The following is a 14,628-nucleotide window of genomic DNA, read 5'->3' on the forward strand; positions in this document are numbered from 1 at the left end:
AGCATACCCTCGTTGCTCAAATAACATTAAAATGAGATCAAAGTACCTGAAAAATCTTGCAAGACTCAGCTTCTAAGGCTTGTTTGAGGTCAGGCTGCCCATGAGGGGCAGCTCTGCCTGTAAAGCTCCAGACTTTGGTAGCAGGAATAAGCAGGGATAAAAATATCATTAACAGCATTTTTTTGATTTTTCTGATAAATGTTTACATCTCCGTGCAAATATATTAAACTGTTCCTCACTACAAAAATACAGTATTTGAGATCTCCAGTAGTTTCCAGTGGTTTATGACAATTGTAAGCAGACTGCTCACAGGGTGAGAGTCCATCCAGCTGCTCCAGTCCCTCAATAAAGTGCTTTGCTGTAGAAAAACTGAGTTAGAAACTCACCCCTGAGCCAGGAGTGACCCAATAACCCAACTATTTCCACAGGTAGGAGTGTTTGTTTCTGTAGAATTAAGGCTGGAAAGCTTTAAGCTTTGGTCTTCATGAAGCTTTGGTCCTTTGCTTCCTGCTCTCTTGGTTTTCCAGCTTCCCTCCAAGTCTTTTATGGATTCTCCCTACCCTGGTAAATCCCAGAGGTACAAAAAGGCATCTGATTTTTTTGATCTTTGCCAAGAGCTCAGCAAACAAAAGCCTCATGTAGCTCCCAGTGGGGGAAGCTGTGGTGGCTGCTCCCCTGCAATGAGCTGTTCCTGCTGCCTGACGGGATGGGGAGAACATCCCTGAACCCACTGAGACCCCCAGGGAGGTCTGGATTGTCCAGCAAACCCAGCAGCCCTCAGCCACACAAGGTTTTCCCCCCAGAGAGCAGCAAGGAACCAGAGCGGGTGGAGCCCCAGCGCTCCCTCCCCTCTCTGGAATGACCACAAAAAGCACTTTTTGCAAGACTGCTCGCCTTGGAAGGGGGTGTTCAAGGTGAGCCCCAGCTCCAAAAGCCAAAGCATTTATGTGTCCTGAATGAATGTAAAAGGGAAATGGTCACAGAACTCCCACAGGGCACAAGGTGTGAGAGCCAGCCCTGCTCCAGGGCACAGGGCAGAGCCAGGGGAGCCTCTGCCTCCTTTGAACAACCTCCAGAGCAGAAATCTTAAGACACTAAGAGAACAACTTCTGAGTTAAAATGTACCTTTGGCCCAATCAATTGATGCCATTCCTATGGCAGAAACGTACCATGAACCTCAACGGCTCCTACTCCAAAAAACCTATGAACATTCTCTTGAAGGACTCCTGGGAATGTCCACTCGATGAGATGAACTGAGATTTGGTCAGCTTATGGTCAACTTCCAGGGCACTAATTCCTTTTAAATTACAGCCCAGGCCTGAAGCTGGGACATCTTTGGACTTCTCCAGTGTAGTTAATTATAATTTTAAAAACAGTCAAATCCTCAAGCTCTACTGTACAAGGATTTATATTGCACTACAACTTCAGATGTGTAAAGAACAGTAACTGATCTATCAAAGCTGTTAAAAATCAAACCATTTTTAAAAAATCCTCCTAAAGGATCGTCAGTGCCTTGCTGGGAAGCAAAACACATCAAAAACCCTCCTCCTTCCCATCACAACCAGCCTTTGGGTTAATGCCTGATCTTCCCAAATAATGGGAAGAAAACAAAAAATAAACACGATAAGGTGACTTCATTACAACACCTGATGGAACTATTAATCAATCCCAGAGTTGCTCAAGGCAGAAACAGGAAAAAGGTCATTTTCCATGAGCAGCACAACCAGCACCACCTGCTCCACAGCAGCTCCTCACCCTCCTCTAGGGGGAATTCAGTCCCTGCTCACCGACACCCCCAGATCCTTCACATCTTCCCAGCCTTTCTGTTCCCAGACATGGAAACACGGAGGATGTTTGGGGTCTCTTCCATGACTCTGACGAGCAGGTTGTCGATGTAGTCCTCGAGCTCCCGCACCTGCAGGTCCTTCCTGGTAATGGTATCCTTCTGTTTGAGCACCAGCTGGATCAGCTCATCGTGTGTCAGCTGAGCATACGCATAGGCAGGGTCTGAGGGATCGTATTTCTTGGGGAGGGAGGGGGGAAGGCAGGGTCAGAGCAGACACAGGACATTCCAAACCAGCAACACAACACACAGACCAGCAGGCTGACAGCTGCTGCTAAACAAACCTGGCAAAGCTTCAACCAGCTGCTTAAATGCAGACTGGTAAAGCCAAATTCAGGTTAAACAGCAAGAAACACCCACCCAGACCTTTGCCGTTTCGTCCTATTTCTTTGAAAAGTCTGGTTTTAACCCTTAAGCAGCATTGAGAGTACTGGGCAGCCTCTGGTGATTCCTCCAGCTCCCAGAACCCAGGCAAGGAGCATGAGTACTCAGGCTGCTGTGGGGCATCACACACAATTCAGATGGAATCAGAACACCATAACACCCATTGCAAGTTTTTCAACCCCCTTGAAACAGTTTGAATCGCTCAGCTCACATCCTCTCTCCTCACACCAGAAGGAGGCACTACATTATTTCAGTTCTAACTTCACTATTTCCCCAAAATACCCTGACAGACAATAAGGGGACCCGTGATTTTCCCTGCTGACCCAGGGATGCTCCCAGACTTTTGGATCAACGTGGCAGGGAAGCTGTGCCTCAAGCCTGGAGGTCTCTTCTAAGGCCAGGATTATGCTGAAAGCTCTTCTCAATCCCACTGCTGATCCCAACTGCACAACTGTGCTCCAAGGAAGTGGCTGTGCCTGAGAACTTCCTCCACAAAACAAGAGCCCCAGCTCTATTATAGATCAGCCTACAGGAAAATAAGCATTTAAAGAATATTCCCATGCTTGGGGGCTGACCAAAAGGAAGTTCATGTCCCGACTATCTGGAACGCACAAACTCTTCAATTAAATCAAAGCTTGGGCAGTGAAAGTGCCATTTCCCTCCATACCTTCACACTCATTTCCAGCAGCTTTTCATTCATGGTGCTGATGACATTCAGGCTCTTGCTCTGAGGCTTGTTTGCCATGGCATTCATTGGCTTCACAGGATGGAGTCTGCAACAGGAAAATAAAGATTCCTGTTGTTGAGGCAGAAGATGTAACAGCAGCATGACACATCTTTAGACTAAGAACAAATACAGCAAGAAATTTGGGACGATTCCCTCCCTGCTCTATCTCCTGAGAGAAAAGGGATTCAGCTTCAGGAAGACAAGGTATTTCTAAGCCACAGGGGTTTTGTAAGTATTTTCCAGTTCTCTACTATCTTTATTGACTTAAGGCATTTGAGATAAAGCAGCAGCATGAAGGGAAATACATCCTGTGTGTGTCATGGAAGAAAAGCCAGGTCAGGCTACACGAGGAGACAGAACACAGGGCACCTACTCTGATCCCTCAGGAACTGGTATTTCAGCCTGACTTTCCTAATCAGAACATATTTGTGATCTTACAACATATCAAATACTTCTGCTGTCCTGAGACAATTGTTAGGCCTTGTCCAATATGAACTGACACCACAAGCTGTGAGGAAGTGCTGTCATTATTTGCCTGAGCAGGACTTACAGCACCGATTTTAACACAGGAAGAAAATTTTCCTTCTATTTCAGCAAATGCTGGCCCAGAGGTGTCCTAGACCCCAGGCAGAGCTCTGCAGGTGAAGTCTCCAGGGCTGGCAGATCAGTGGCACCACTCAGCAGCAGGAGTGCAGCTCCAGGAGCAGCCTGAGCTGCATCAGTTCTGGTGATCACTGAGGAGCCCAGCTCAGCCAGGAAATGAAGCATTCCCCTTTCTCGGGGCGACCATTCTCCCAGGTCTGACAAAAGCTCAGTCCCAGGCCAGTGGGATGCAATGACTCCATTCCACCTGCACTTTCACTAAGGGCTCCCCAAAGAGCTGTGATGAGCAGCTGCTCCCCTTGGCAGCCCGAGGAGCTGTACAGATCCTCCTGGAGCCAGCAGCAACCCCGCACTGGGTGACAGCACCCAAGCCCTGACAAATCCAGGCCCCAGAGGAAGTCAGGGCAGCCTGGTCCCAGGCAGATGCAGCAGCTGCAGGGACAGATCTGCACTCAGAGAGCAAAGAAAAGCTCACAACTGCACAGAGGTACCTGCTGTGATCCCCACATGGTCTCACCTGTGCTTGGGAGACACGGTTTCACCACCCCGTGGGGTTTGGTTAGGGAACATTTCAGAGGGTGAAACCCATGCCTGCAGAAGTTTCTTCTTGCCCGAATTTCCTGCTTTATCTGCGAAGCCCTCGGCTGCTGGCTTTTTCGGAGACTCTGCTCTATGACTTGGGGTGTCAGAGAGAAGGGAATGAGAGGAAGAGTAGGGCTGGCAAGGACTTGACAGGGAGGAAGAGAAAGCAGAAGGTTCAGAGAAGTCACACTCTGCACACTCCTCAACACCTGCACTCCTTTCCAGCTCTTGTTTCTCAAAGTGACTGTCACACTCTCTGGAATGAGACATCCCACCTAAGCTTGAGTCAGGTCCCTGGACACAGACCCTGGGAGCACCCACTGCAGCAGGCAGCACAGCCAAACTCCCTGGCTTCCAAGCGCCAGGAACAGCTCCTCCTCCTGGAGCAGCCGGGATCACCACGGCTGCAGCAGAGCTATCAGAGAACTCTCTTTGCTCTCCATGCAAAGGTGTCAAACCTCGGGGCTGCTCTCCGTTCCCTAGAACACCTTTGTCACCTGCAGTGACCCTACAGCTCTCCTGGCAATCCCCCAGCAGCTCATCATCAGAGCCTCCCTCCGGGATCACGGGAAGACTGGCCAGCGCCGAGGCCCGGTCTCCAGGCACAGGAATGGCAGACTTGAGATTTGTGACACCGACAGAGAAATCATCATCACCTTCTTTTTCTGAAGGCCTGTCACTGCTGTTACCTCTGGCTGTCACTGGAGGGGTAACAGTCTCCAAGGAGTCACCTTGAGGGAGGCACCCACGAGCAGCTGAGGCCTTGTCCTCCAGGAATGGAAGCCCTGGTGTGGATTTTACAGCATCTCCTGAAGCAGGAACATCAGCCCTTAGCTCAGCCTGGGAAGTCACTGGGGATTTCCTCAGCAGTACAGCCACTCGTGGGGCTGGCTTTGGGGGGACAAGGATCTCACTGCCAGCCCTCCCTGGATCCCCCTCCCAAGGGGACACCGTGCGGGCTCTCGGGCTTGGCTGGACTTGACAAAGTGGCTCATTTCCAGCAGGTGGGGCTGCCTGGGGCTCTAACACGGGCACTCCTTCTGCCCGTTGCTTTGCACCACAGGTCTCCTGCTCCTCTCTGAGCTCACTCTTGAGAGACACAAAATCTTTGTCACCTATTGTGCAGGACTCAGTGTTCACACCAGTGACCTCCACAGCTGTTCCATCACTGCTCCAGGTGGGATGTGTGCTGTCCCCAGAGAGCTCTGTCCGTGGGTCACCCCCTGCTCCCAGCTCACCCCCAAACCCTGATCGCTCTCCTGCTGCCCCTGAAGCCATCTGTAACCTTCCACTGGAATCCAGGTGCTGCTCTCCACCTTCTTGCCTACCCAAACCCACACCACCTGATGGAACACCCTGCCATCTCCCTAGGACAAAGGACACAGATTTCCCAGTGCCTGGCTTGCTGCTTTCCAAAGAATCCTCAGGCTGAAGCTGGGCAGAACCACGGTGTGGCTCTGGAGCCAGCCCAGAGGGACCAGAAGGGGAGTCAGACAAGGTGCCAAGAGGGTCTGGCACAGCTTTGACACCATTGGCTAAAGCCACATCCACAGAGCCCTCTGAAGCACCACAAGCAGGGTGTCCTCCAGAGGAACAGTCCTCACCACCAGGAAGGCAGGCAGGGGAAGAACCAGAGAAAGCCTGGAAACCTGGCACTGCCTGTCCCCCAGGCTTGGACACAAAGGGATTATTGCCATTGAAATGACAGCCAGAGGGGACAGGAGGTGTGGGTGGGCCAGAGAGATCACGGGAAGGCTCCGTGCCAGAGCCCTCAGGAGCTTGCCCCCAGTCAGAAGCAAAAGGATTATTGCCCCTAGCAGGGACCTGCCCAGGAAGAGGTGCTTTGGGAACAGAGGCTGCAGGATGATGGGGTGAAGGGAAAAGGGCGATGCTGTCAGAATCCAGGGCTCTGGATGCCCGGTCCCACTCAAGAGTAAAGGGGTTCTTGTCATTCCAAAGCTCTGCAGCAACAGCAGGAGACATGAGAGAGGCAGGAGAACTAGTGGTGTTTTCAGAGTCTGGCACTTGGACTGTCTGCCCCACTTTAGAAATAAAAGGATTATTTGCACTGCTGGTACGGTGCACAGAGAGGAAAGCAGGGAGGGGGTCAGGTGCAAGAGTAGGAAGCGTGGCTTTGGGTTCCTCCTCTGGAGACAGGCCCAGTCTGCAAAAAGGGACAAAAAACTCGCATGTCACTTGCAGATGCAACACGAGGCAGGAACACACGAGGCAGGAACACCAGCCTCCATCAGCTCTGCCACTGAAATGAGCTATACTTTAAAGAGACCTCAGAGAGAGGTCCCCCGTCCTTAACTGCACCTTTACCAAGCACTGGGCTTATGCCAGAACTCTTCTGCTGCAGAGCTTGTTTTTGCTGCTTTAAGCACCATCTCTCTGCACCCCAAGCAGGTTTATTAGTATGTAAAACACTGCACAGGCAAGACACTTAAACTCAAGAAGCATTGAAAATGAGGAGTTAGAGACACACACAAAACACAGCCTTATTAGTAGGGCACACCTATATATATGTATATATATAAAACCCCAAAAACCATTTATATATATATATATATATATATATATATATATATATATGTATATGCGGGGTAAAGGAGCAGAATGTCCGAAAAAGCCTTGGGTACAAATCCACACAATATCCCTCTGTGCTGCTGTGAATGATGCCAAAAGCAGAAGGGCTCCAAGGCTACCCTTTGGAAGACCACAGCCAAGTAGGGAAGAGGAAAGCAGAGATGTTAGAACGGGCATTTCAGACCCTGGGGAGGCCACAGCACACAGCTCAGACAGAATTAGTTTGTGCAAGAGATCCAGCAAGAAAAATCACCTCTTCAGTACCTGCACAGGTGCCTGTGCTAGAGAACCACTATTTCAGCATCACTTACAAGGAGCATCCCTACATCCATCTGTTTTTCACACTGAGGAAGAACCTGGAGTTATTTGTTATCAAAGCGCCCAACGCCAGCGTAGAACCCGCAGGGACCTGCAGAGCAGCACCTGAGCCCAGGTGTGGCAGGACACAGCCCACTGCCCCCTGCCACCACCACTGCCCATCCCAGCCCCTGCCAGCAGCTGGGACTCACCTGGGTTTCACAGCTTTGGTCTTGGCTGGAGCAGCTTTCTCAGGTTTCTGTTCTTCCTCACGGGGGCTGAGCAGCTGCTTGTTTGTGACGGCCTCCTCCACATGGACAGTGTCTCCTGATGGGCTCCCTCTGCCCAAATCTGCTGGACCTTCAGGGCATTTGGCCTCCTCTTCACTCTTCTCTTCTGCAGTTGTATTTTCCTCACTCTGCAGGGTCCTGTTGGGAACAATCTCAGCATTGCTGGTCTTCATCATTTCCTTCTTCCCAGAGACCAGGGAGAGCAAGGCAGACTTTTTGTTCTCTGGTTTTTTAGTCTCTCTAACAGCCTCAATGCTTGGTGGAATGCTGGTGTCCAGGTGCTCCTCACTGCTGAGCAGTTTGTATGATGGCAGAGTCATGGATTTGAAGGTCTCCAAGGATGTGGACCCAGAGAAAGCCTGACCAGAAGAGGTTCTCCCCACCTCTTCAGGTGATTTAGTGGACCTGGAGGACAGGTTCTCCTCTGAAGCAAAGAGCTGCTTCCTCCTGAGGTTGTGAGGAGAGGGGGAGGAGGCTGGAGTCTTGTCCTTCGTCATGGTCTCTTCCATATAAACGTGACTGCCATTGATGCACAGACTAGACTTGGACACGGGATCGCTTTTAGATTTAAGGCCACTGAACAAAGAGAGCCCATCCTTTTTGGTGTGGTTAATGGTTCCTTGGGTTAGCTGCCTACTGTCCAAAAAGGCTGGTTTACGAGATCTGAACAGAGGAGAAGGAGCTGGCTTCTCTTCCAGCGCGTTTTCAAAGGATCCTGGAAAAAGAAAAACAGGGAGAAATTCAAAATGCAAGAACAACCTTTTCTCTGACACTACTGACAGCCTCAGTGCCACGAGGGACTTTCTATAGATGTGTTCAGAAAGAAGAATTTAACCAGTGCTGTGAAAAGTATAAACAACCCTTTGGGGGAAGATTTTGTGCCAATACTCACGTTCTGAGGCAGGAGAGGTCTCGGACTCCTCCTCATCCCACTGAGGCTGGAAGTCGCTGGGCCGCAGCCGAACCCTCGGGGTGAGGGGCTGCTGAGTGGGCAGCACTGACATGGACTGGGACAGGGATGTCTTCTGCAGGCCAGGCTTGGAGAACAGCGCTTTGAACTTGGATTTCTTCTTCTCCTTCTCGGCTGCCTCATCCTCACTGTCAGCAGGGGAGTGGGAGGTGCTGGGGACGATCTCCGACGCCGTGTCCGAGAGGCCACTGCTCCTCTTGCCCTTGAGCTTGTCTTTGAGCTTCCCAAAGGGAGAGCGGTGCTTGTCCTTCATGGACAGATCAAACATGCTGGCTGTCATGTTGCTCCTCATGAACTGGATATCCACCTCGATCTCCCCTCTCTCCTTTTCCTTCTTTCCTGGTTTGGAGTGAAGCTTGTACCACCTGCAGCAACAAGGAGATTTCTTTAACCACCAGTAACTGAGAACACAGAGGGTGCTTATGGTTGAAAAATCAAATCAGCCCACAGTGTAGGAAAAGAAAGCCTTTAATCTTATGGTGACGTCATGGTCATGGCCCCAGGTGCCAAGGAAAACATTCCTTATCTTATCTCCTTAAACAGAAAGTTATTAGTAAGATTTGGTTTTAAACCCAGATCGGGAAGGGTTAAGAAAAAGGAGAAAAAACACAAACACAACATGGAATTCCTGTATTTCAGCTCAGCCACTCTCCTCTGCCCTTTCATCTCTCCTCCTGACACTGGCAGGGGCCACAGCTTTGAAGTGGAGCAGAGCAGCAGCCTCAGAGCTGCACAGCGTCCCACGCCCTCATACCTTTCATTCCAGCTCCTTAATGCCTCTTAAGCCAAGGAACCTCTAATCAACACCAGAGAGCCAACCCCAGCCTTACACAGCCCTACAGACCTCGGGGGATTTCCACTCACCCCTCCAGGCTCGTGACTGGCACACACCAGGAAGGGCATTGCTCTGACAGAGCCTTCTCCCTCCCCAAACACAGCTCCCAGCTCTGTGTGGGGAGTGCCCAGGGCTTCCCAAACCACAATCCCACCACCCACATGCCCTCAACCACCCCTCCATGACACTCAAACCGCATCTGAGCCAGCAAAGCGAATTATCAGCACTGCACAGCAGTATGGTTTTGTGTGTTGATGGAACTGCAGAATTCCCCACCCCACAGAACCCACAGCAAAAGCTGCCTGGAAACTGCTTTGTTTCCTCCTCCTCACCAGCTGGAATGGGAAAATAAAGGAAGCAAACAAAGCATTCAAATGTGCCCTACTATCAAATTTGCACTTCAACGTCCAAAGGTATACTGGAAGCAACAAAAGGGAGAAGGTGATTTGCTCCAGAGAAAATTCAAAACTAATGGGGATAACCAAAGGAGATGGATTCAAGAATCTGCTACAGACACTTCAGAGGGAAATGAGGAAGAAATTCTTCCCTCTGAGGGTGGTAAGGCCCTGATCCAGGAGAAGCTGTGTCTGTCCTGTCCCTCAAAGTGTTCAAGGCCAGGTTTGGAGCAATGGTCTAGAGGAAGCTGTCCCTGCCCAGGGCAGGAGGTGGAACAAGATGGGCTTTAAGGTCCATTCTGGGATTCTAAACGAACACTTGAGCAGCAGTCAGATGCTCCAGCCTGGGGTTAGAGGACACCCAGGGAAGGAGTTTTCTCAAGAGACAGGCTTTGCAAGGAATCACAACCCCTTTAACATGAGCCAGCACTGGGCACTTTTGTTCCAAGCCCGGGATTTCTAGGAGCATCCTGTGCTCGCAGGGCTTCGGTGCCACAATCGATCCTGTGTGTGCTGGGAGCCACAGGCAAACACTGTGTTCAGCAAAGGCAGCTCAGCCCCCGCTGAAAGCAGCACCCCTGGGAGAGGCTGGAAGGAAAGTATGGACTGACAACACCCCAAACCACTAAAAATCTCATTAGTGGCATTTATCGTGTTAGTGAGTACCTGTCAATCAACACAAATCTATTTTCCAAATAAAACTCGCTCTTTATGGCCACACATCACCATGGCAGCAAGAACAAAACAGGCTTCAAACAGGAAACTGAGGGCTAGAAACAACTGAAAACATGAGAAATTTCCCCAGGAGTACCCAAGCTGTATTTTCATTTTTTTCTCCTCTTCAATTTTCCTTTGCCCAGACACAAAGGAACACGCCTAGGAGCCCGAGGCCCTAAGCTCTGCTGACCAAGGGGCTCCGCAGTGTAAACACAGCAGTGTCTGACACAGCCTTAATGAATCCACAGCCTAATTAGGCCTTGACAAGCGGGACGGCTCCATCCAGGCTCCATCCATGGCAGGGCTCAGGTGAGCCAGGGGAGGAAGGTGACTCACCAGCATATTACAAGGCTGCTGACTCCCAGTAAAACCCTCCCGGGAACCACCCCTGGGTTTCACCTTCCCAGTGCTTGTGTTCAAAGCAGGAGTGTGACACAGAGCTGGCGCTGGGCTGGAGCAGCCCTGGCTTGGTGCTGCTGACAGCAGCGGTGTCAGTCTGTGGAATGTGGAACTATCCACACTGACACACGTTGTTTATTAGGAAAAACAAATAAAAGGCTGCTGCTGGTTCCCTGCTGGAAGGAGGCAGCATTCTGAGGACATCAGGTTTAGGGGTCAGGCTGGCTGTGTCCTACAGACAGTGTCAGCACTCACACGGAAATGTTTGAAAATCAAACCCAAGGACCAGACAGGGCTGGCTGGGAAAGGTTTCTCTGGGCCCCCAGCTCCGAGGGGACACCCCCTGGGCTCTTTTGGGGCTTCAGGGGTTCCTGTGGTGAACAAGAGCTCCCCACTGTTCTGGGACACAGGGTGACCCCCAGCCTGCGGGACACACAGCTTCCCGTGGGGACACAGGGATGTCCCACCAGATCCACACACGCCTGAGGTGCACAGAGGTTTCCACGACGATCAGGGACATCCCATGGGGAGCCGCACGCACTTCGCCCCCTTGAAGAGTACAGAGGCACCCCTCAACTCCCTCCCCAGCCCCCCTGGGACACAGAACCCCCTCATCCCTCCTCCCTGCCCTCCGTGGAGCCGAGAAACCCCCCGAAACCACCTCCCCATCCTCGGTACGACCCGGAGGAGCCACTCCATCGTCGTCCCCGGCCCCCCTAGGACACACCATCCCCGGCACCTCTCTGGCCGAGGGCGCCCCCGTCGCCCCTCAGAGCCCCCGGCCCCACACACCTCGTGTGTCTCCGGCCTCCCTGCTCCCGCAGCGCCGCCAGCTCCACCTCGGCCCGGCCCAGGAACTTGTCGGCACCGGCCAGGGCGCGGTGCAGCACCGTGAGGCGCAGCGGGGCCGGCCGGGCCGGCAGCTCGAACGTGGCCTCCTCCTGCCACAGCGGCTCGCCCCGGCACCGCTCGGCCACCGAGGTGCGGAACTTGTCTCGGCCCAGCGCCATCACCGCGTACGCGTCGCTGCCGCCCGCAGCCGCCTTGGCGCGCAGCCCCCGCGCCCGCAGCACCGTCACCCGCACGTGGGTGGGCACCCAGCCCGCGGCCGAGCCCGCCATGGCAGCGACGGCACCGGGAACGGGCCGGGAATGCGCCGGGAACGGCGGCGCCGGCGGCCGGTGCGCCCCGCGCGGCCCCGCCCCTCTCGCGAGAGCGCGGGAAGGGCCGGGCCTGCGAGGGGCGGGGCCTGGCTGCACAGGTGTGTATAGGTGTGCACAGGTGCGTACAGGTGTGCATAGAGATGAGTTCAGGTGTGTATACACGTGCCAGTAAGTGCAGACAGGTGCATACCCAGGTGTGTGGTACAGCCTCTGGATATCAGTGCATGTGCAGAGGGTAGGACGTTTGGGGCTTTACCTGTGCTGGAAAGCTGCAGGTAAGCTCCCCAGCCACGCTTCCGTCACATATCCCCACACCCCCCTAAAATCCAAATGTGCCTTGACTGGGTTTTTACACCGACTCCCATACACCCTGCCTGCTTTATCCCCCTGTCTGCAAGGCACTACCTCAGAGGAGACAAAGACAGACTTGCAATAAAGTCCTTATGATCAAAGGTGTGCCGCTGAATCCAAACCGCACAACCAGCCCGCCCTGCTCAGGGATGCACTTCAATAGCCCAGCCGCAGCAGGGAAAAAGCCCCATCAATAAATCCACATTTGCCAGAGCCTCTCCCCAAGACACAGCCTCAATTCAGGGAAACTTGACTTATTTTAAGCTATTGCAATAAGATCCACGGCCCTTGGCACAGGGCACTGCGTGTCCCCACCACCACCACACCAGCTCCGCTCCAGAGCAGAAGTCTTCTCCAAGCTTCCCCGTTCTAAGAAGCTTCATCATCATCCTCATCATCCACATGTTCCTCTGAGAGGTCTTCCTCGTGGGATTCAGACGTGGCCTCATCTTCCACTGTGGAGAGGAGAGGCAGGGCTGCAGCAGGGGAGCCTGACCCGCTGTCAGGGGTTGAAGCCCCCCAGCTACAAACCCCAGCCCACACCGGAGTGGGAACGCTGCCGTTGTCCCGGTCAGAGCAGGAGCTGGCACAGACCACCGTGCCCAGGCTGACTCCCCCGAGCAGCCCCCGCTCCATCCCCGGGCAGAACGGCGAGCACGAGCTGCCAGGGGACCCCGGAGCACCCCCGAGTGACCCCAGAACCCACGGCTGATGACACTCACGCGTGACGCGCTGCCCGCTGAGATAGACTGGCCCAGCCCCACACTGGAGCACGAAGGTGACGGGAGGGACGAGCTCCAGACCTTTGAGGCTGATCTGCAAAGAGCCGGAGCTCAGAGACCGCCGGCCCCAGCCCCAGGTGCCGCTGTCACCGCCGGGCAGAGGCTGGGAGCGGGGCTGCCCTTACCATGGGGAGCAGCGAGCTCCGCAGAGCCGCGATGGGCACCGGCCTGCGCTCCGCGGAGGCGTTTTTGGAATCCACGGCCACCACGTGCAGCTCGTCCCTGGCGTCAGCCCCCAGGCAGATCTGCAGGGTCGAGCAGAGCCCATGGCAGGGAGCAGCCGGCCCGAGCTCCGGCGGGGCCCTGCCACGGGCTCGGCTCTCACCGTCCTCAGCAGCACCAGATGCTCCAAGAAGTCATCATCCTCCTTCACCACGCAGCTCCGAGCGCCCGTGCCCAGCTGGCAGCCTGGGAGACACGGCAGGGGCTGCTCGTGCACAGGTTGCCCCCTCCCAAAAGCAAAAGAAAGGTGCTTCCCTCCCACCCAAAAACTGAAGGGAGGCTTTCCCAGCTGCACTCCCCGCAGGAAAGGGGGAGTCTCACCCGGCCCTGCAGAGCAGAGCCGCCATCCCCCAGCGCATCCTGGGGCTCCCAGCCCCGTACCCCACAGCGCAGCCACAGGCCGATCCTCTGACAGCGACCGGGAGAAGTGAAAGGAGCTGCTCATCCTCCAAAGCAAATCCAGCACCCGAGACAACAGCAGCCGCAGGGCAACGAGCCCCTGCCCTCTGACCGACTGCTAATAAAGGAAAGGAGGATCCCGGGAGGTGCAGGCTGGCAATATAGTGCAGGTGTGGGGGGGTGGAGGAGCATCAAAGCACCCACCATCCCCTCACACTCCCCAGCAGCACCTACAGCCCACCTGAGCACAGTTCAGCTTGTTTTGACACCTGCCCTGCCACGGAGACCACTGGTCCCTGGGACCCCTGTTCCCTGAGCCAGCCCCTCCTAGCCTCCACTGCTTGGGAAGTCGCCCATTAGCGCAGGGCTTCAGCACATGGGCTGGGTGGGACCGTATCCCCCAGGGGATGATGGGGACCCCCCCGCGGTGGACGGGGGACACGCGGGACCTGCCAGCGTTCAGGGTCATCTGCCGGGATCGGGGATGAGCCCCCCAAGTATCACCAGAGCCGGGTCTGAGGCTCTGCACTGGGAACACTCCCGAGCTCCATTTCTTATCTTTACTTAGTTATTTCATCATTTTAGGGTGTTTAAAGCAAAGCACCGAGGAACGATCCTAGCAGCAGGGGAGGGCCCTGCAGCATCCCAGGTCCAGTTCCTGTGCTGGAGCTGGGATTTCCCTGGCACCAGGAGGTGGCACTGGACACCTCTGACAGTTCTGCCTGTTCTCTTGGGGTGTGGGAGCATGGGGCAGGGCTTAGGGGTAGCACCATGGAATGCCCGGAGCCTGGCATTTCCCTGCTAGCCACAGCCCCGGGAGGGGGGATGGACCCCCCCCAACCTCAGGCAGCCACTGGAAACAGCACACAGAGCAGCACCCTCTGCTCGGGACAGATTCGGAGGCACTGCAGAGATCCAGAGGTTTATTTCACACGGCAGGGTTTGGACACAAACCAAGACAAAAACTGTACAGTCACTGAACATACTGACACCAACTTGTGCCAGGGTGCTGCGTGGCAGTGCAGTGTGGGCAGGGCACCTCTGCACACGTGTGAGATGAGAATCCACCTCCCATCCCGA

The 14,628-nt window shown here is 54.1% G+C and overlaps 2 protein-coding genes across 2 annotated transcripts; both read right to left on the reverse strand.

The window, feature by feature from the left end:
• Positions 1–1,804: 1,804 nt before the first annotated feature.
• RAB11FIP1 (RAB11 family interacting protein 1) lies at positions 1,805–11,752 on the reverse strand. The gene is made up of 7 exons (XM_062510476.1): positions 11,424–11,752; positions 8,208–8,650; positions 7,238–8,030; positions 5,478–6,303; positions 4,075–5,228; positions 2,895–3,000; positions 1,805–2,023 (listed from the first exon to the last, which is right to left on the reverse strand). The coding sequence occupies exons 1-7, from the start codon at positions 11,750–11,752 to the stop codon at positions 1,805–1,807; spliced, it is 3,870 nt and encodes a 1,289-aa protein (XP_062366460.1).
• A 762-nt stretch (positions 11,753–12,514) lies between these two features.
• LOC134054672 (nucleoplasmin-like) lies at positions 12,515–13,594 on the reverse strand. Its single transcript, XM_062510564.1, has 5 exons — positions 13,531–13,594; positions 13,253–13,335; positions 13,053–13,172; positions 12,868–12,961; positions 12,515–12,600 (listed from the first exon to the last, which is right to left on the reverse strand). Exons 1-5 carry the CDS (start codon positions 13,592–13,594, stop codon positions 12,515–12,517), a joined length of 447 nt encoding a protein of 148 aa, XP_062366548.1.
• Between the last annotated feature and the right edge of the window lie 1,034 nt (positions 13,595–14,628).

The sequence above is a fragment of the Cinclus cinclus genome, chromosome 29 (assembly GCF_963662255.1).
Source record: "Cinclus cinclus chromosome 29, bCinCin1.1, whole genome shotgun sequence".
Classification (NCBI taxonomy): Eukaryota; Metazoa; Chordata; class Aves; order Passeriformes; family Cinclidae; genus Cinclus; species Cinclus cinclus.

Bases quoted from the DNA above. Each gene is read 5' to 3' on its own strand.
- LOC134054672 (XM_062510564.1), bottom strand. From the start codon at position 13,594: ATGAGCAGCTCCTTTCACTTCTCCCGGTCGCTGTCAGAGGATCGGCCT. The intron at 12,962-13,052 runs GTAAGGGCAGCC...GGCTCTTTGCAG, and splicing joins GGAGCTCGCTGCTCCCCATG to ATCAGCCTCAAAGGTCTGGA. The intron at 12,601-12,867 runs GTGAGTGTCATC...TCCTCTCCACAG, and splicing joins CAGCGGGCAGCGCGTCACGC to TGGAAGATGAGGCCACGTCT.
- RAB11FIP1 (XM_062510476.1), bottom strand. From the start codon at position 11,752: ATGGCGGGCTCGGCCGCGGGCTGGGTGCCCACCCACGTGCGGGTGACG. The intron at 8,651-11,423 runs GTGTGTGGGGCC...TTGTTGCTGCAG, and splicing joins GGAGGCCGGAGACACACGAG to GTGGTACAAGCTTCACTCCA. The intron at 8,031-8,207 runs GTGAGTATTGGC...TTCTTTTTCCAG, and splicing joins GACCTCTCCTGCCTCAGAAC to GATCCTTTGAAAACGCGCTG.